Source organism: Castor canadensis, chromosome 7, assembly GCF_047511655.1.
Source record: "Castor canadensis chromosome 7, mCasCan1.hap1v2, whole genome shotgun sequence".
Taxonomy (NCBI): Eukaryota; Metazoa; Chordata; class Mammalia; order Rodentia; family Castoridae; genus Castor; species Castor canadensis.
Window position 1 is genome coordinate 131,956,481 of NC_133392.1, and position 21,702 is coordinate 131,978,182.

Genomic DNA, 21,702 nt, shown 5'->3' on the forward strand with positions numbered 1-21,702 from the left:
TACCTTTCTAGGCTGTTTTTTTTTACTGTTTTGGAAAATTAAGAAATTTGGGTAGAATGACCTCCTATAATTTCATTATTACCTGATCCTTAGTTGTTTAAGTAAACAAGGAATATCAACAAGTATTGTGTACTTGGTATGTATATGCATATGTACACATATGAGAATGACAAAAAGAGAAAAAAATGTGTTAGTTTTTTTTAAGGTAAACCAAACTTATTTACCTGTGTATTGGGCTTCTTAGCTGACATGTTTGGTTTCTTCTTAAGACACTGTTAGATTCCCCTTTTATACTCTACTGTGTAGATCATTTCTGTTTGTTCATTCTGTCTCACATCTTTTTTGGATTTGTCAAGGAACGTGTTCTAAATGTTATGATATCTATTCTGTGATATTTGTCTTGGAGTCAGGAACTTGATTCAGAGATCCTATTACACTACTTATTTTCAGCATTACCTTGGACAAGTTACATTCTCTTCAATGTTCCTCCTTTTCCTCATCTGTCCAATGGGGCATTTTTTTTAACCTAACCTTTAATCACAGACTTCAGAGTTTGTGATTCTATGACTATCACAGCACATGTTGTGACAGGAGTATTTGGATTCCAAAGGGAGAACTGGACAGCACCTTTTGAAACATTTTTTAATTTGTTCTCCATTATGTTTGCTGCAGGATTTCGGCTGAATGCCTCCTCTTGGCCTATGTTCCTTTTGAAGACACTAAATGGAGCAGAGATGGCTCCCATCAGGATTTTCCACAAGGTACACTATCCCTCAGATATCACCAGCTCTAAGCTAAACCAGTAACAAGAACCTTTTGACCATATCTATAAAGTAGAATTCTGTCTACCTTATGAGGTTGTTAAGAAATGAAAATGTGTTTATTAGTAAAACTATAAAATGTAATACAAATCTAAAGGAATGATTCTTAGAGAGTTCTGTAGAGTATATGTTATAAGCAGAATGGAAGGAGACTGTTTTTGGAGTATTTACAATATGTCTGTGGCTTTGTATATATTTTCTCAGTTAATGTCATAGCTAACTATGAACTGAGAATTACTAGTTCCATTTAATAGTTAAGGAAACATACTTCTGAATAATGAACTTGCTCAAGATCACATGGCTAGTAAGGGATCTAAAACCTGTATTTGTTCTTCCTCTTTCAAGAAGGCCTATCAGTCTGCTATTAACTGACTTCTCCAGTGGGGTAAGAGGTACCATAAAGGGACTGAATGAGGCTTGCCTGTGCCTCTAGAGAGAAAAAGAGCATTCTGGCTCCCAAAATATTGTGTACTAGGGAACTTGAAAACTCTTTCACTAGAAAATATCCCAAATGCTACTATAACCTAGGAGTAGTTAAAATATTCTAAAGTTCTTGTATTGTTTAGGACTAGAAATAAAGATGAGTTTTAGACTTTGTATGTTAAAATCTTACAGGGACCCACCAAAAGATTATATATAGAATGTTTTAACTTCTGAATCATTGAAGGAAGGGAAAAGGGAAGAAAACTTAGTTGATTAAAAAGGAGTAAAAGAACCTTGAAAATCAAGTTAAACAGAAATAGACAATAAGATAGCTGTAATAAATTCAGCTGGGCATTGTGGTTCATGCCTGTAGTCCCAGCTACCAGGAGACTAAGATGGGAGGATCACTTGAACCCAAGAGTTTAAGGTCAGCCTGGGCAACATAGGGAGACCCCATCTCAAAAACTTAAAAAAGAATAAAAAATTCTAATACTTCAGTTATAATGAGAAATAAGCTTAAACTTGTCAGTTTAAGTCAGTTTGATTTTTTTAATCTATCATTGTGCTATTTACAATAGATGTTGCTTAAACATAATAACATAAAAATACTGAAAATAAGAGAATATAAAAGGTATACCAGGCAAACTTTTATCAAAGTAAAGCTGGTAGAAGCTATATGTAAACCAGGCGTGACCCTGGGTTCAGTCCCCAGTATTGAAAGAAAAAAATAAAAAGCACCAGGTGTGGTGGCACATGCTTGCAATCCCAGCTACTTGGGAAGCAGAGGCAGGAGGAATACAAGGCCAGCCACAGAAAAGTTAGCAAGCCCCTAAAAAAAATACAACTAAAGGGCTCAAACTATGGCTGAAATGGTAAAGTGCTTACCTAGCATGCCTGAGGTCCTGGGTTCAATCCCAAGTATAGGAAGGGAGGGAGGGAGGAAGGAAGGAAGATATTTTAAAAGCATTAGCACTACCTAATAATAAAAAGTACAGTTCAGCAAGAGCATAAAGCATATAGAGGCATTTAAGTGTATATGCCCCCTAAAACAGCCTCAAAGTATAAAGCAAAATTTGGCGTTTACATAGAAAAACTGAAAAATCCTCAATCTGTAGGGAATATTTTAACGCATATCTCTCAATAACTGGTAAATTAAGCAGACGTTTATATACTGATTGTTATACCAATCACTATGAAATTAGTGGATTATTTTTTAAATCAGCTTATTCCTACTTAATAACAACAAATAGTTTGAAAATAAAAATTTAAGTACTATTTATGATAACAATAGAATTATAATATTCCTAGAAAAAATGTTAATGATGAAGCATAAGGTATTTGTAGAGAAGATTTAAAAATCTATATTAAAGGAGAAATCTGCATCAAAGAAAACTTTAATGGAAAAAGACTGTCATGTTCACAGATGAGAAGACTTAATATCATACATAACAAAGGTTATTTCTTCCCAAATTAATATATAATTCATTGCCATTCTACTCAAAATCCTAATTGGGTTTTTCTGTGGAACTTTAAAAACTGATTAAATAAATTTCATGTGAAAAATGAAGGAGAAAGATAACTATAACCCAGTGATTCTACTCCTAGATGTATATTCTAAAGAAATCTTCATACACACACACACACACACACACACACACACACACACACACACAAGGAACAGTGCAAGAATGGTTGTTAATCTCTTTTGAAATAGTAAACAATTAGAAACATAGCTTAATTATCCATAAAAAGAGAAAGAATAGATTGTGATACACACCTATAGTAGAATACTATTAGTTAAAATAAACTGGGGTTAAATTTATCAACATGGGCAAATTTCAAAAATGTAACATTGAACAAAAAAGTAAATTGTAGAATGATGTGAATAGTACAATACCATTTATATAAAATTCAAAAGCCTGCAGATGGCACATACATATATAGCAACATAAAAACATGAATGAATAATTGTTACCTCTGTGATGGGTAGGAATAGAATGGGACAGGAGAAGGGCACAAAGGGAAATTGAATAACTCTTGTAGAGCAGTCACTTTTTTCTCATCCAAAGGAGACAGCAGTCTGCTGGCATATACAGTCTCTCTCTTTGTGTCTAGATCTGGATATTTCTGTTTCTCATTTAGGAGCCACCATCGCCTTCCCACAATTTCTTCAAAATGGGAATGAAGCTAGAAGCTGTGGACAGGAAGAACCCTCATTTCATTTGCCCAGCCACTATTGGGGAGGTTCGGGGCTCAGAGGTGCTTGTCACTTTTGATGGGTGGCGAGGGGCCTTTGACTACTGGTGCCGCTTCGACTCCCGGGACATCTTTCCTGTGGGCTGGTGTTCTTTGACTGGAGACAACCTGCAGCCACCTGGCACCAAAGGTAAAGGCCCACCCACAGGCTCTTGAAACCATACCCAGACAATGAGGGAGATCACCCAGGTCCATCATGGCCAGCCTAGGTTCAATACCAAACTTCACTAATAGACAGGGTAGGAACAAGGGCCAACAGCTTAGGTATAAACCAAGACCTCCCAGAGAAAAATCATTAACAGTACAGAATTAAGCATCAAATGAAGCCGCTAGACAAGGAATGTGGGATAAAGTAAAAAAAAAAAAAAAAACTCGTGCTCTAAATATCCTGATTTATTCTCAAGCAGCCAGCTTCTTGCATGCCTTACCTTAGGCTCCTAACCCATTTCAAAGTTTGAATAGTATCCGTTCTCAAGGTAAATATCTTCCTTGAAGAGCTGTGTAATAAGCTGGAATAGTAACGCTGTTTTGTGAGAAAACTTTAGAAGTGCTGTAACAGAATGGAAAAAGCCTGGGCTTTGAAGTAAGGCAATCATGGGTTTGAGCTCAAGCTTTGCCTTTTACCAGCTGTGTGATAGTGAGCAGTTAATTCACCTGTCTACACCTCTACTTACACATCTGTAAAAGAACATTTCCTTCATAAAGTTATTATCAGGAATAAATGAGATTACATAAGCAAAATGCTTAACATCTGGCAAATAGCAAGTGCTGAAACAATTTTTATTGTATTACTATTGCTGTTTCTATAGTTATATGTTACGTGTATGATCATTACTGTACATATATATTATGGTACGCTATTATAATATACTACATTACCATTATAATACTATTACTATAAAATTAACCACTACCAAATGGAGAGTATATATCTACTACAGTAGTGCCAGGGACTAGGTGAACCATGAACATCACTTTTGATGCTGATGATAGTGGAGACGATCCGGGATATATTTTATGTTAACTGCTCTTAGAAATGAAAATAATAATAATCCCATCCTCTTAAGTCTAAAAGTTCTGGTGAATTTGAAGGAGCGGAAAGTTGCTCTTTCTATTGTCTCAGAGCCTCTTTTCTAAACTTCTGTAGAATTCATTCATTCAATTAGCCAAGTATTTATTGAACACCTAATTGTAAGTGAAGCTGAAGACACAGCAGTGATCAAGATGAACAATATTCTGCCCTTGTGGTACTTCTGTTCTACTGGGGTGAGACAGAAAGTACACATTTACATCGGTAAGTTAAGGTCATTTCAGGGGTTATAGCTCAGTGTGAGAGACGCTCTGAGTTTAATCCCCAGCACTAAAAAAAGAAAGGAAAAAAGAAATAAGGTCATTTTAGATAGATAATTTCTCCCAAGGAAATAAAGTCTGATAAGAAATTGTGGTTGTAAGGGGAGCTTTTATTTAATAGCTTTATTAATGTGTTATTGTCATAAAATAAATGGCACATGTTTAAAATTATAATTTGAAATGTTTTGACATAAATATACATCCATGAAACCATTACCACAATAAATAAAATGAACATATCTGTCATCCCAAAAAGTTTTCTTTGTGGAGGGGGAACTCCTTTAGATAGAGTTTCTTTGAGGAAAAACTTGTCTGAAAAACTGCTATCCAAATTGAGAGCTGAGTAATGAGAAGGAGCCATCCAGGGAAAGAGAATGCGAGCATGCAGATGGGACAGTGAACACCATGGTGCTGAGACACCAGTGAGCGCCTGAATTTCAGTGCAGGGAGCAGACTGTTCTTACCAGAGTGCACAGACCAAGCAGGAAGATAGTACAAGCTGAGGCTGGAAAAGCAGGCAGGGGCCAAAAATCATGCAGGGCTTTGTTAAACCAGACTGAGAATTTTGTACTTTATTCTAAACTTGTTAGGAAACCACTAGAGGGTAATAAGCAAGGAAGTAACAAGACCTGTTGACTTACTTTTTGAAAATCACTTGGACTTGTATCCAGAATATAAAAGAACACATAATTCAGCAATGAAAAGATAAATAACCCAATTTTAACATAGGCAAAGGATTTGAATAGACGTTTCTCTAGAGAATAAATACAAATGGCCAATAACCATTTGAAAAGATGCTCAGCATCATTTATCATCAGGGAAGTTTAAATCAAAATCTACACTTCATACCCACTGGTATGGCTATAATCAAAAGATAGACAATAACAAATACTGTGGAGGATGTGGAAAAATTAGAACCCTCATACATGATTGGTGAGTTGTAAAATGGGGCAGCCACATTTGAAAACAGATTAGAAGTCACTCGAGATGTTGAGTATAGTTACTGTGTGACCCAGCAACTCCATAGGTATAGTCCCAAGAAAACAGAAACCATGTCCACACAAAAAATACATCATAAATGTTCTTGACAACACTATTCATAATAACCCCAAAGTGGAAACAACCCAAATGTTCATCAGCCAATGGATAGTAGATAAATAAAATGTGGAATAGCTATATGATAAAATATTATTTGGCAATGAAAAGGAATGAATTACTGGTAATGCTGCAGCATAAATAAACCATAAAAATCTTGATTAGTCTAAAAAAGCCAGTTATGAAAGACCATGCATTGCATTATTACATTCACGCAGAATGTCAAGAATAGGCAGATACACAGAGATAGAAGTAGATTAGTGGTTCTCAGGATCTGGGCAGAAGGAGAAATGGAACATGACTGGTAAAGGGCATGATAATTAAAACATAATATTAGATTGGGGTGATTTTTGCACAAGTCTGTGATATAAGAAAAAATAATGAATTGTAAGTATGAGTTTTATGATATAGAATTATATGTCAATAAAGCTATTGCCTTGAAAATCATTTGGGCTGCTCTATGGAGAACAGGTTGCACAGTGGAAATTATGGATGAGGAGGACATGAGGGTGGCTTGGATTAGAATAGTGGATCTGAGATGGAGGGAACTTGAGGCAGGGGAAGGGAGAAACATGATTCTTGGCTCAGGAAAATGCCACTTCTCTATATGCTGCAAGAAACACGTACCCTGGAGTCAATATGAGAAATCCATTGCTATCCCTTTGCACATGAGATAATGGCTCTGGGAAGCAATGAGAGGTGCCTCAGAACTGGTAGTGGAATCATTTTTGTTTACTTGAGGCTTAAACAGGATAATTGATGTTTGAGACTTTATTCAAAAATAGGCTGATTTTCTTACCTTCTTGCCTAAAAAATTCTGTTATTTTGCTGGAAAACCCAGAGCAGTTAGGCAGCTCTTCAGAGCCAGAAGAGGTGGGAGTCTGAGCCCAGATTTTTTCTGTACCCGGGCTGATAAGAAACATGACTTGCTGTGTGACTGATTCTTCCAGGGGAGTGTGCTGTCTTCTCTTTTGTGTCTCTTGTAAGACCTTAGACCTGAAACAGAAGATGGCCAAAAGGAAGGCAGAGAGAGACCTTTCATGTGGCATTTCCAGACAGGTCCTTTGGTTATCATTCCAGCATTTATCATTCCATCATCCCCTCCAAACACACTCTGTTCCCTGTCGTCCTACCTCAGTAGGTTCCACAGTGGAGCTTCCTGCAGTAGCAGAGGTTTAGCCATGTCCTGGCTGAAAAGTAAGTGATACAATGTGGAAAGAATGTGATTGCACAATTCATTTCACAAAACAAAATATTCTCTGTATGTAAGCCTGTTCTCTTTTTGGTTATACTATCCCCTTCATCCTTTCTACCTTCTGCTCATTAGTGTGCAAGTGTTTAAAAATTCAAAGTAAGATTTGAATATTTCTTGTTCATGGTAAGTAGGGAAAATAGCGATATTCATTTAATGTTCTTTTTTATTTACTTATTTATTTTGGTGGGACTGGGGTTTGAACTCAGGTCTTCATACTTGCAAAATAGGCACTCTACTGCTTGAGCTACAACTCCAGTCTATTTTGCTCTGGTTATTTTTGAGATGGATCTATCGAACTCTTTTCCTGGGCTGACCTTAAACCATAATCCTCCCCATCTCAGTCTTCAGCCACTGGCACCAAGCTGGTCATTTAATGTTCTTTATATACATTGTTTCAGTTTATCTTCCTGGTCACTCTGAACTAGGATTAATCATTTTCAGATATATTTTATTTACAGAAAACTGGAGCTCAGAGGACTTAAATGACTTGGCTCTGTTGATACATGAGTCTAGAAGGACAGACAGTGGAGATCTAGTGGAGTCAACTATTAGGCAAAGATACTGAGCCATGTGGACCGTACTCTCCATTCTCTACTGGCCTCTCCTCTTCAAAATCTCATTTGAGATCCTGGAAGGAATTAGATAAGAAGCAGTGTGGTGTAATATCAAAGCATTGAATTGCATTGTAGCCCCAGTGGGACCACAATAGTGTGTTTTGTCTTTGAGAAAGTCATTCTGCACAAGAGAGAAGCTGAACTAGGTCTTCAAAGGGCCTCCCACCTCTATAGTGCCAGGTAGTTAATGATCTTGGGAATAGGTAGCAAACAACTAACTCTATGACTGTCTCCTGCTTGATTCCAGAGGGATCAGCCCACCTGCCTGTATCTCTACCTATCTGAAGAGAGTCCTGTGTGCTCGCTGCTCATGGCCTCTCCTGCTTGCCTTTGCTAAGTCAGTTATATCCATTTTAGATCCCAAACTGATGGGGAGCAGCTACCAACTAATCCAGCGTTCTTAGTCAGAAAAGGCAGACACTTTTATTTCTTTTTTTTAACCTTACCATTTTAAGAAACTTAAAACTGAAAGACACGTGCTTCATTTTTTAATTTAAAAAGCAAAATAAAGAATTCAACCCACATTGCATGATTGTGAAGGTAATCATACCTTCAGCCATCATAATAACCCATCTGACTTCCCCTTGCTCTGATCTGAGGCTGAGCAAGCCAGTTTCAGATTGTACCTTAGCTTCCTGTATACCTGTACAACAGGAAGAGAACATGAGACCCATGCTACTTTGTATTTATATTTTTATTTAAAATATATCACTATTCTGGCTTATACATCAGTCTGTCATGACTTCATATAGTATTAATTGGACTGCTCTTTACATCCTAATTCGAATATGAGAGTTAGTAGAGGTACTGCCCTTGAGCACATCTGTTGGAGTAAGTGGCCAGCCAGGCTTCCTTTATTCTCTCAGACTCTCATTTCTATGACAGGTTTCATTGTACAATGAGAAAACTTCAAAATCTGACTCAGTGCTGTGGTTTATATGCAAATGTGTTACCCTGGCCTGGAGGATAAGAATTTGATACCTACAAACAAGAGTTTCAGAATGTCTTTTCCTTTTTTTCTGTGAAAAGTGTTTCCCATGATTTAAGGACATTTTCTTTTTATTATAACTATGGTATAATCACTTTTAGTTCTAGGACAGAAAAAGAGTTCATTAAATTATAATCCTAAACTACAGAAGGAAAGCTAGGGTAGAGCATAAGACCTGTACAACTGAGACCAAGTTATAAGTCACAGCATGAGGTCATCCAGGTTCTATCTATCAAGTCATAACTAAGTCTTAGTCATTGGCTCAGTTGGCAGACTCTGCCTTTAGAGTTCACAGTTTTATGAATGGATAGACCAGTAGAGAATTACAATTTTGGAGGAGCAATGTGCAGAAGGACCCTTAACCTAGATGGGAGATTGGAGATTGAGGTCAGGGAAGGTTCTAGATGAAGGGACAGCTAAGCTGAATCCTGAAGAATGGGGAGGTAGAGACAGAACTCTTAACTAGCAGTGGAAGTAGTTTAATGGAAGCCCAGAGACATTTGTTTACTCATTTGTTTTTGTTAGATTGGGGTTTTTTTGTTGTTTCATTTTGGTAGTACCATAGTTTGAACTCAGGACCTTTCACTTACTTAGGCAGGTACACTACCACTTGAGCCATGCCTCCAGCCCAAGGCCCAACGTTTTAAAAAAAAAATAAAAAAAGTACAGTTGAGGACTTAAAAAAAACTGTTTAAGTGGCTAGATCGCAGGGTGTAAGGGAAGGAGGTTGAAAGGAAAGGACAGAAGTGCACAGCAGCCCTCAGAGGCCATTTTAAGGAGCTGGGTCTACACCCTATGAACTGTGAGGGCATAACAACTTGTAAGCTGTTGACCTGTAAGAATAACAGGTCAGGTTTGTGTCCATATGAATCGTCCTGGTAGCAGCAAAAGGATGGATGCCATCAGGAGGCTGGAGGCAGAAGCATCAGTTAGCAACTTGTTGCAGTGTTCCAGGTGAGGGAAAGAAGCGAAGCAGTGCTGTGGGGGAAGAATTGTTAAAGAAACCAAGATGTTAGGTCTTAAAATTTATTTTCACACCTATTATGAGTGCTTATTTATTTAACAAACTATCCTGTAACACATAAAATAATTCTAGCCTTTCAGAATAAGCTTTAATGAGGAGCTAAAATTCTACCATGTCAAGGAATTTAGATTTTTCTACTTGAATCAGTATTTAATGGAATTAATTTTTTAACTGCATCTTTATATCCCTAGCACATAACACACAGTAATATTTGTTGAGTGAGATAGATCAGCTGTATTTCTGATTCTGTTTCTGTTTCTTCTCATTTGAGGCCATTATTCACTATAATTTTTTATAAATGTTTATTAGGATATATTCATTATACAGTATTCACTACAATTTTAATAGCAGATTAAAAGTGATTTTAATTAATGTTGTATTCTTTACAACTCTGATGGCCAGAGTTAAGAATATCAAAGGGTACTTGACTCTTCTCCAGAGACTACTTTCACCACCTCTGTCCTCTAGACACTTGTACACCTCTGTACCTGGATCACCCTCTTGATTTCCACCCAGCTTCTTTTCCTCATAAGCCACAGTAAGCAGGAAGACATGATGTATGCAGAAAACTTCTGATGGCCAAATGCCCCTCTTGGGTCCTAAGAAAGTGTTTACTAGCCATGCCAGAAAAAAGTATGGGCAATAGTGGTTATTAACAGAGCAAATTCTTTGCCCCTGGAATAAGAGCAGCCTCTTGACGATTCTTGCGTTTTACCTCTCAGATATATTGTCTCCAGCCTTGCCTATATTTAATATTTAATACCCCATTTTCTCCTTCCATTCTTTCAAACACTCACACACACACACACACACACACACACACACACTGTCCTTATTAATTCTGGATTTTATTCATGTATGCATCTCTCCAACAGATGTAAAGCAACCCCTGTTAGCAGTGCGAAGCTCAGTGGAAGTTGTGGAAAGGGTCTACCTTAAAGAATGATTGAGTAATTAAAATGAAAAAAGGGTATATGAATGCAGAGCACCATGTAACCCATGATAGATGTTATTGTATGTCATTTATATCTGAAATAAGATGCCCAGGTATCCAAGGAAAAGAGAACTGTACATGGGAGTATTCTTTTTGGTCAAGAAAAAATATAATTATGAGATGAGGTTTGTGCAGTGAGCCCTACTCCCATAACTGATCTTCTCTTGTTTGTATGCTTATGGTACACAAATAGAAATAGGAATATGTGGAAATGATATTATGAAGCAGGGAATCTGGGTTCTCCCACTGATTCTAATTATATCTGCCTAATGGACGGGAAAATCTTGCCTGCGCCTCTCTTCCAGAAATCTTCAACTGCCCCTCAGCTCTGCCTGTCATCAGTCCTGCCTTCACCAACTTCAGATGCCCAAGAATCATGGCAGATTTTCATATGTGTGTTAAAACAATTGGTTTCTCTCAAATTCCTAGAAGTAAATGTGGCTTAGGCAGTTCATAAATTTGACCACACCTGCTGTTTTCTTGGGAATACATAAAGTCCATGTAGGTTTTATTGGCAAGTTTTTAATGTAATGCCTATCATATACCAACATTAATACATACTGACTTGAAAAATCCCTAATTTTAAATAAGTGTAGATGGTTCTTAGGAAAATCATGTTGGAGACTGGTAATATCAATTCTGTGTTACTAAATTTTCCCCTTACATTAGATCAAGGGCAAACACAACAATGGGATTGGACTATGAGCACATGATAAAAGCGAGAGCACACAAGGGAGGGGTGAGGATAGGTAAGACACCTAAAAAATTAGCTAGCATTTGTTGCCCTTAATGCAGAGAAACTAAAGCAGATACCTTAAAAGCAACTGAGGCCAATAGGAAAAGGGGAACAGGAACTAGAGAAAAGTTTAGATCAAAAAGAATTAACCTAGAAGGTAACACCCACACACAGGAAATCAATGAGAGTCAATGCCCTGTATAGCTATCCTTATCTCAACCAGCAAAAACCCTTGTTCCTTCCTATTATTGCTTATACTCTCTCTACAACAAAATTAGAAATAAGGGCAAAATAGTTTCTGCTGGGTATTGAGGGTGTGGGGGGGAGAGGGAGGGGGCGGAGTGGGTGGTAAGGGAGGGGGTGGGGGCAGGGGGGAGAAATGACCCAAGCCTTGTATGCACATATGAATAATAAAAGAAAAAATAAATAAATTTTTAAAATAAAATAAATAAATTTTCCCCTTAATACTGTAGATGATTTTTGAGGAAATATAGTCATAAAGAAGAATTTATTAATCTCAATAATGATTAACTAAAAGAAAAAACATAAGCATTCATGTACATCAGGAAACAGAATGACAAGCAAGAGATTAAAAGAATGAGATGATCAGAAGGCAGGAGTTTGATTTTAAGCTTTTGCACTTTAGTTCCTTATGCTAAAGAAAGCTGGACTGTGTTCATCTGACTGTAGTTGACCAGCAGGTGCTGTCTAGCAATGTACTTTCATGCCACCTCTTCTGAGTGGCCTGGGCTTGGCCAGACAGATTAGCAGGCCATCTTCTGGAAGAATATTGGCTCTTCACTTGCTGGATTGTGCTTTTTATCTGTAGATTTAGACAACTGAGTCTATCATGCCTTTGAGTTTCAGTAATACGAAACTTTTGAAGTTGCTTGTGTTCCCACATGTCATGTTGTTTTCCCCACTCTACAGATTTATCAGCCCAGAAGTTCCTGGAAAAATGTGACATTACCTTTGTAGTTGCAGCAGTCCTTTCCCCAGGCCACAGGGGTGAGAGTCAGGAGGGGAAAAGGAACTGGACATGGAGCACCAAAAATGTTAGCTGGTTGGGAACAGGAAGCAGCCCATGCTTTATTAATAAGCAAACTATAGTTTAGAGCAGTTGGAGTTTCAGCCTTGGCATCAGCCCAGATGGCAACACGTAGCTGAACCCAGCTATGTTGAGCAAAGCTATTAAAGGACACATCCTCTAAATTACTTTGCCAAGGTCAAGGGAAGACTGCATGAACAAAAATAAGATTCTAGTACAAGAATCTGATAAACCAGCTGGGTTTATCTCCCATACAGAAGTTACTTTGGTTAAAATTCCAAAGAATTATGAATAGTGAATGTGACATATCAAAATGGTAAAATGTAATAGAATAGTAGAATCTCAGTGCTACAGGAAATCTCATAGTCATAAAATTTAGCCTATCACTTGTTTAGGACTCATCTTGAAAGCATCTCCTATAAATGCTCATGTTCCCCACTTAATTTTTTTTCTCTTTTGAGCAAAAATTGTGCTAATTTTTAATTAAAATGCCATGTATTCCATATATTATACACTTTATAATTTTACAGCTCAATGGATTTTCTTTTTTGGTATAATTATACAAAGAAGTTTCACAGTGATGCTTCCACAGTATAATACATATAATATACACTGATCAGTTCACTCCCTCTATTTTTCTTGAATACTTTCCCTCCCCCCTTTAAACAGTTTTAGTGGGTTTCACTATGCTATTTGTACACACATATATAATGTACTTCAATCATATCCACCCCCTCATCATCATCTCCTTTCCCTCCTCTCTTCTCCCACTGGTTTCTCCCCCCAAACAGTGCTCCTTTTACAATCTTGTTACATTATTAATTACTTTTTTTAGGTCTAGATTCTGCATATGAGCAAAAACATGTTTTTCCACAGAGAGATTATAACCTTCCAAAGAGCACCTTCTATTTTTGATAGTTATAATGGGTAAAGATACTCTATTTTATTTGGAGTTAAAATATGCCCCCCATCTGCCCTCTGGCTATAATTTGTTTCTTATTTCACCTAGCTCTTGATAATCTTGTTCCTCCAGGTCTTTTCTTCTCTAGCAGTTGAAGTTGAACTAAACTTTGGCACATGATGCCCATGTTAGATAAGGGGATTTTTCTGGGAGTTTTGTTTTGTTTTGATTTTTTGATACAGGCTTTCACTTTGTAGCCCAGCCTGATCTTAAACTCATGATCCTTCTGCCTCCCCCAACAAGTACTGGAATTAAATGCCCAGCTTCATATTTTTTCCTACTAGCAGAGGTGGTAATTTACAAGATTTGGAGAGTGTTTTACAATTTTCTTTTTATCACATTGCCCAACTGTGTGATAAACTTAGATGTTCTCTTTGTTTAAAGTTTCATCAAATAAAAGAATTCCTTCTCTTTCGCCTGAAATAACTTCTCTTCCTTCACAATAGGGAGATAGAGCATATGCTCTGTAAAAACACAGAAGCCACCTTAGTGCTGAATCCACTCATGCATATGTGATCAATAATCAGAATGTTCCTTATAAAAAAGAATGTAGACCCTAACAATATGTTCAGCCTTTCATTTATTTCCTATTTTGTGGTAAGTTAAACTAATGACTTTTCTAGTGTTGTTTTATTTGATGAGCACCATCTTAATAAGAAAGGAATTAACATTAACCAAGCTCATGCAAGGCCTCAAAGACACATTGATACCAGAAACTTCACAATCCCTTTTAAGATTTACAATAATTGTCCTTGTCTGGGGCTCAGAAAGTTTAGGGGAAGGAATTAGAACTAAAATTTGTTGAGTGCCTATGTTATGACAAACATTATCTATCCCTATCCGCAAACTTTATCTTAATTAAACATCATAATAGCCTCATAACTCAGGTGATTTGAAGTGAGGTCTATGGGTTTCTGACTTCAAAATCTATAGTTTTCCTAGGAAAACTACTACTCTGTTCCTCAGAAGAGGTTTAGAGATAACCATTAGATAAATAAGGGTGATGTAATTGTGAATGTGGAGTGAGTTAATTAATGTTTTATTCATTTATTCACATGTGCATACATTGTTTGGGTCATTTCTCCCCTCTGCCCCCTCCCCCACTCTCCCTTCCAGGCAGAACCTGTTCTGCCCTTATCTCTAATTTTGTTGAAGAGAAGACATAAGCATAATGAGGAAGACAAAGCGTTTTTGCTAGTTGAGATAAGGATAGCTATACAGATTCCTAGCATTGCTTTCATGTACAAATGTGTTACAACCCAGGTTAGTTATCTCTAACTGATCTTTACACTGATTCCTGATCCACTTCTCGTGTTGACCTCTGTTGTTTTCAGAATTATGTTAACATAAGTAAAATAATTTCTATATTAGTTCCTCTGGAGTGGGGACGTCAAACGCTAATTAATGTTAAAATACTTTGAGGACTGTGACGTGTGATTCTTATACAGGAATTTCATTAGTGACTTTGAAAATGCAAATACCAGAGTCCTTAAACCAGCATCTGGTGGTTGGGAAACATTTGAAATGTGTGTTGGGAGTAGAATAAGAAGGATTAGGACTGGGAAAGAGGTCCTTAAAAGCACCTATAAGTAATTACTGTACATTTGAATAAGAGAAGTCAGCTTTCCAGGCCAGTTACTAACAGCTGTACAGCCATAGAAAATGAAATGCAGTTGACCTTCAAAGGGAAAGTCATTGATAATTGCGTAGAACCAGCTATATACAAGATTGTAAGCCAGCATGCCAATTAAAGTATTTCTGGTAATTTTAACTTTCATGGATTACCAGGCATTAGAAAAACCATCTAGGGACACTAGGCAGGGTATTTTGAACATACACAAGTTTCTCTGTCCTTGCTCCCACTCTCCTGGTATAGCTAGCTACTAGTAGTCTCTCTCTGCCTCCCACCACCTGGAAGCCTGTTTGTATCTAGATTTATAGTGCATGTCTGGTTACTTATGCTTTTTAGCAACAATGTACTATCACACATTTTATGTGTGGGGGTGGGGGTGTTTTCAGAATTATGTTAACATAAGTAAAATAATTTTTTTCATCTTGACGAACTTAAAAGGAACTAACTCCCACCCCTATCCAAAAAAAGAATTTTGTGTGCATTTTCCACATTATCATTAGGGCGTTTTTAATCTTGTCTTACCCAGTAACATCTAGTGACTTATACTTGGCTTTAAGTATAATGTATGGTGTTGAAAATTGAAAATTTAGTAAATTCAATCAAAAGTACTTATTTTATTCCTCCTGTATATTGGCAGTATGTGACATACAACGGGATTTCATTTTAATAGTGGAGAAGATATATAGATAAATATAATGTAAAGTAGAAAGACTTGTTGCTGATTTGACTTCCTTTTGCATCTTGTTTAAATTTGCTGTATTTTTAGAACCATAGAATTCTCATGGAACTTTCAAAATGGAAATCTTTTTTTAAAATGTACTAACTATGATTTTTGAGCAAGTTATTTAACCTCCCTTAGCCTTAGTTTCTTAATCTACAAATTGGGGACACTAATAGCAACTACACATAAGCTCTTTAAAAAAAAAACCTGTCATTTTCTAGTCTGATGCTGTTATTTTATAAATAAGGAAGTTGAGGCTACTGAAAATAAGCCATTTCCTCAAGTTTTATTTAGATTAGCTGTTAGGTGATATCCATTATTTGTACAATAATAAATAAAGTGAGTGTTTCATGAGTAGTGTTTAAAGTTTACATGCATTATAAAAGCAGGTGCTTATAAAATAGTTGTCAAAATATATAAATATAAAGAGTTCAAAGTAATACCATACAAATTGAATAGGTGAAAAAAGGGAATATTGGAGAAGGCTTCTTAGGTTGTGCCATGTGCTGAAGAATGCTTAAAATTGGTCACCAGATGGGACTAATATTCCAAGGGAAAAACAAGCTAAGAAAGGGCTGGAGGCGTGGCTCAAGCAGTAAAGCGCCTGCTTATTAAATGTGAATCCTTAGTTCAAACCCCAGTACAACCCAAAAAAAGAAAATGCTAAGAAAAAGAATGAATCTGAAAGCTGAAACACGGGGCATATATCAAGAAACTGAAATCAGAAGAGGTGAGAATATAACAGGGCTTGTTCAGAGGGACTTTACCCAGGAAGTAAGAAGAGACTATGGAAAGGTTTTAACCAAAAGAGTAACATGATTATCCTTATTTTTAGATGGATTCTTATACCCATTAGATAAAGCAAAATAGTTATGGGTAGGAATAAGTTAGAGACAAAGAGACTATAAGTTGACCATTTTAATGATTAAGGCAAGAGATGATGATAATGATCCGAACTAGGTAATAACAGTAGGATTGGAGTAAAGAAATGAATATCAGATATTTAGGAGATAATTTCTCTGGAAAGCCTTGTTGTTTTTTGAACTCTCAATGCTAAAGAATCCTAAAATTAGAAGCATGATAATATCAAATTCTGGATAACTAATGTACAATATGAATCTAATTGGAATTGTCACTATGAATCCCCCCCACCTGTATAACAAATATATCCTAATAAAAAATTATTTAAAAAATAAAGGATAGACATTAATAATAATAACTGTAAAAAAGATCAAACGCTGGTATAATCATGAACTTGATACTAAACTTTTTTTTATTCATATATGCATACAATGTTTGGGTCATTTCTCCCCCCCTCCCCCACCCCCTCTCTTAAATCCCCGCCTCCTCCCTCTCCCCCGCCACCCCCTCGCTACCTGGCAGAAACTATTTTGCCCTTATCTCTAATTTTGTTGAAGAGAGAGTAGAAGCAATAATAGGAAGGACGAAGGGTTTTTGCCAGTTGAGATAAGGATACTATACAGGGAGTTGACTCGCATTGATTTCCTGTGCTTGTGTGTTACCTTCTAGGTTAATTCCTTTTGATCTCACCTTTTCTCTAGTTCTTGGTCCTCTTCTCCTATTGGCCTTAGTTGCTTTAAGGTGTCTGCTTTAGTTTCTCTGCGTTGAGGGCAACAAATGCCATCTAGTTTCTTAGGTGTCTTACCTATTATCCTCATACCTCCCTTGTGTGCTCTCGCTTTTATCATGTGATCAAAGTCCAATCCCCTTTTGTGTTTGCCCTTGATCTAATGTCTGCATACAAGGGAGAACATACGATTTTTGGTCTTTTGGGCCAGGCTAACCTCACTCAGAATGATGTTCTCCAATTCCAACTTGATAATAAACTTAAGCAAATATGTAAATGCTAAGCTGAAGGTTGACTATGTTATCTACAGGATATGCCAAATCTAAGCCTGGACACATTTAAAAAAAAATAATTAGGAAGCTAAGTCTAAAATCAAGCAGCAGAGTTGCAAATCAAGACCAGTTGTCTAGATGAATTTGCTGCTAATCTTAAAGGCAAAGTACTCTGAGCCAGCTTCTGACTTGATTTCTAGGTATACCTTTTGTTTTAAAGACACTAAAACAATTGCCAAACATCCATTCAGACATTATTCTAAGTAAGCTTTGCTTGCCTTTTTGGAATATGTAAACATATTACACATTACCAAAGTTGGAACAGAATTGAAGGCTCCCACTGTGATTAAACGAGCATGTGAAGAAATGGCATTTCTTTAAACTAGCTTAAAAGCCAATAAAAATGATGCTAATGTGTGTGATTCCTATTGTGCCTTTTGCACCTGGTCTCAGATAGTGCCCCAATTACCCCTGTGAAATGGAAAGTATTAGTGTTGCTTCATACTAATCATCACCATGAGAAGAATGAACGAAAAGGTAGAGGAAGGGAGAAGGAAAAGCAAGATACTGGCCTGTACGCACTCCATAGTCTCCAGTTGGCCCACTTTGACCAGACAGCAGGATTCCCCATGATTGTCTCTTTATCAAAGCAGAGATCCAGGGTTCCAGAACCATCAGGTGTTGTTGAGTATTGAGTATTGTTCTGCCCTAGATGCCACTGGCTGCTTCATTCTTCTTCCTCTCTTCTCTATTCTGCTCCAGAGTAGTGCAACATGGTAGCAGAAAGTTCACGAGAGCTAGATAAAGAGGCTAAGGTTAACTTAATACTTACTGTTTAGCTGGTTAGCCTGTGTTGCAGTGTCCCATCAGAAGTTATTTCACATAATCTTGACAATAATTCAGGATAGGTTCTATTAGCTATCTTAATGAAGAAACTACAATGCAGAGAGATTTAGTAACTTTCTCTGAATAACATATCATATTCAAGCTCCACCTTGGCCATTAATTTCCTAGAAGATCTTAACCAAGTGTCTTTCTCTGTAATCTTTAGATTGTCCACTTACTTTTAAAAGGAGGCAAAAACTAGACAATATTTAAGGCTCTTTCCAACTCTTAATACTCAGAAACTCAGAACCTGTGGCCCAGAAACATGAGTTATAACAGTCCCAGTAGGTGATGCTGATGCTGGCAAAGTTTGGGTACCAATGATTTAAAAAGAGTGAGTGTACATGAAAAAGAGAAGCAGTCCTACCAGAATCCTGGGACATTCCCAGCATTTATAAGTTAGTAAGATATTTTTGGATCACTCTTTTTCTACACTAAGAACCTTGGCTCCCATCAACATCAGTCCTAAAATAGTTTTTGCTACACTCATTCCACTGTGGGGGGGAATAAACCTACTATGTGTAATTCGAGCTTTGCTTGCATTTTTCCCACTGTAAGTGGAGGATATATAGTTAAAGTTCTGTGCTCAAAAGTTGTGTTCACAGATGTAGCTCAGTGATAAAGCACTGGCCTAGCATACACTAAGGCCCTGGGTTCAATCCCCAGCACCACAAAAAAAAATTTTTTTTAACTTAACTCGAATTACTTTTCTGGGTGGTGATGTTACTTATATAAACTGCAGTTTGGGTTAGTTTGTTTGTTAACATTGTTTTAGATTTAGTTTTTCATTCTGTTTGTTGATTTAATTTTATTCCCTGAATACGTAGAATGAACTTCCTTCCAGGAGTCAAAAGGCTTATTGAGAAAAGTATCCTCTTTCCTCCTTTCCTTCTACTTTATTCCCTTCACCACTCATACCCTTTTTCTGGTTTTACCTTCCAGTGTTCCATTTTGCAAAAGTAATCAGTTATGTACATTTCCTCCCTTTTACCTTGCATAAAAGGCAGCATACTCTATAGTCTCTTTCGTACTTTGCTTCCTTTTTTCACTTAACATTATACTCTATTATTATATTCCATTACTATTATTATACTCTATTATTACTCTATTACAAACTCACAAAGATCTCCCTCATTCTAAGCTATAGAACATGCCATTGTATATTTATATATACCATATTTTTGTTAACCAGTTTCCTGTTTGGCCATCAGGTAGTTTCCAGTATTTTACAATTGCAAATAATGCTGCAGTTAATGAACTTGTACTTGTGTATTTTCATATTTTGGAGCCGTATCCTTTAGGAAAAACTTCAGAAGTGTTGTTGAGTACAAGGGTAATTAATAATTTTATTATGTAATGCAAATTTCCTTCCATAGAGATGACACCAATTTTTAGTCTCACCAGTAATATAGCAATGCCTGTTTTCTAGTAGCCTTGCCAACAGAGGGTAGTATAAAGCTTTTGATTTCAATCTGATAGGTGAGAAGTAAGTTATCAGCATAGTTTTAATTTACATTATCTTTTTATGGGTGAATTTTAACATATCTTTATGTGTGTAATGGCCATTTAATTTTTTGTGAATTGTCTTTTGTCCATTTACTTTTAAGGTTTGGGCCTTTTTTTCCCTCTCAATTAAAAAAGTCCTTTGTATGTTAGGCATATTGACTCTTTAATTGTGATATATATTTTCTCCGAATATATACTTTGTTTATGGTGTTTTTATGTTTGTATTATTTGCCATGCAAAAATTTTTATTTTATTTTTTAATCAACTTTTTAATTATAAGAATTCACCCATATTTTTCTGTAGTACTTGGATAGCTTCATACACACACACACACACACACCTCTGATGCGTTTGGAGTTTATTCTTTTTTTTTTTTTTTTGGAGTTTATTCTTGTGTATGCTTTGAGAAACATCTAATTTTGTCTTTTTTCCAGTGGCTATCCATTGTTCTGTTTATTGAAATGTCCATCTTTGCCCTGATGATTTGAGATACCAATTTTATCATATGCCAGATTTATATTTATTTTTCTTCTATTTTTTTGAGACAGGGTCTCATTTTGTAGCCTAGCCTGACCTGGAACTCACTAGCCCAGGCTAGCCTTGAACTTGTAATCCTTCTGCCTCAACCTTCTGAGTGCTAGGATTATAGTTCTGTACCACCACAGCCAGAGTGGGTATATTTTTCTGTTCCATTAGTGTGGCTATCAATTACAGATGCTTTGCAGTTTGTTTTAATATCTGCTAAGACTTGCCTATTTCAGGTCTTGCCTTTTGTTTTCTTAGCTATTCTCATGGTTGTTTCATTTCAACTTCGATACCAACTTGTCTAGCAACGGGGGGAGGGGGGAAGGTTCTTGACACTTATTGAGATTGCATTAAATATGTAATTATCTTAGTGACAGTAACAACTTTCATGTTGAAATGGAGCACAAACGAGAGATGTCTTTTTGTTTATTCAGGTCTATTTGTGTGTCTTTCAGAAATGTTTTATAGTTACTGTCAGGTGGATTTTGCATATTTCTTGTTAGCTTTGTTCCTAAATATTTCATCTTTTTTTTTTGGACAGTGCTGGGGTTTGAACTCAGTGCTTCACACATGCTAGGCATGTACTCTACTGCTTGAGCCACACCTCCAGACTTCATTTTTCTTTTTTTATAATTTTTTATTAGTAGATAATAGCTATACATGAGGGATGCATTGTGACACTTACATATGTGCTTATAATACATCTTAATTAGATTTGCACCCTCTGTCATTCTCCTTCATCCTTCCCCCCTCCTCAGAACAATTTCAACAGGTTTCATTGTTCTATTTTCATACAAAACATACCCACCATATCCACCCTCTTCAAAAGGCACCCCCCGATGGTACCCATCCTCAGACAAGACCTGTTTTACTTTGATTTTTAAGTGATATTGATTGTTCAAGGGGGTTTCACCTTGGTATTTCACACATGTACATATCATGGTTTAATCAGACCCCCCCTCTATTACCCTATTGTTTCAGAGCTTACAGTGCATTGTATTATGTTA

The 21,702-nt window shown here is 36.6% G+C and overlaps 1 protein-coding gene across 15 annotated transcripts in view; it reads left to right on the forward strand.

Annotated features, from left to right (window-relative positions):
• Positions 1 to 21,702, forward strand: part of Scmh1 (Scm polycomb group protein homolog 1) — a 177,611-nt gene that overhangs the window by 90,229 nt on the left and 65,680 nt on the right. For all 15 annotated transcript variants that reach the window (XM_074080451.1, XM_074080442.1, XM_074080443.1 and 12 more), the window contains 2 exons: positions 673 to 761; positions 3,387 to 3,630. In XM_074080451.1, the coding sequence (XP_073936552.1) occupies positions 673 to 761; positions 3,387 to 3,630 (333 nt within the window). The remainder of the gene's footprint in view (positions 1 to 672; positions 762 to 3,386; positions 3,631 to 21,702) is intronic.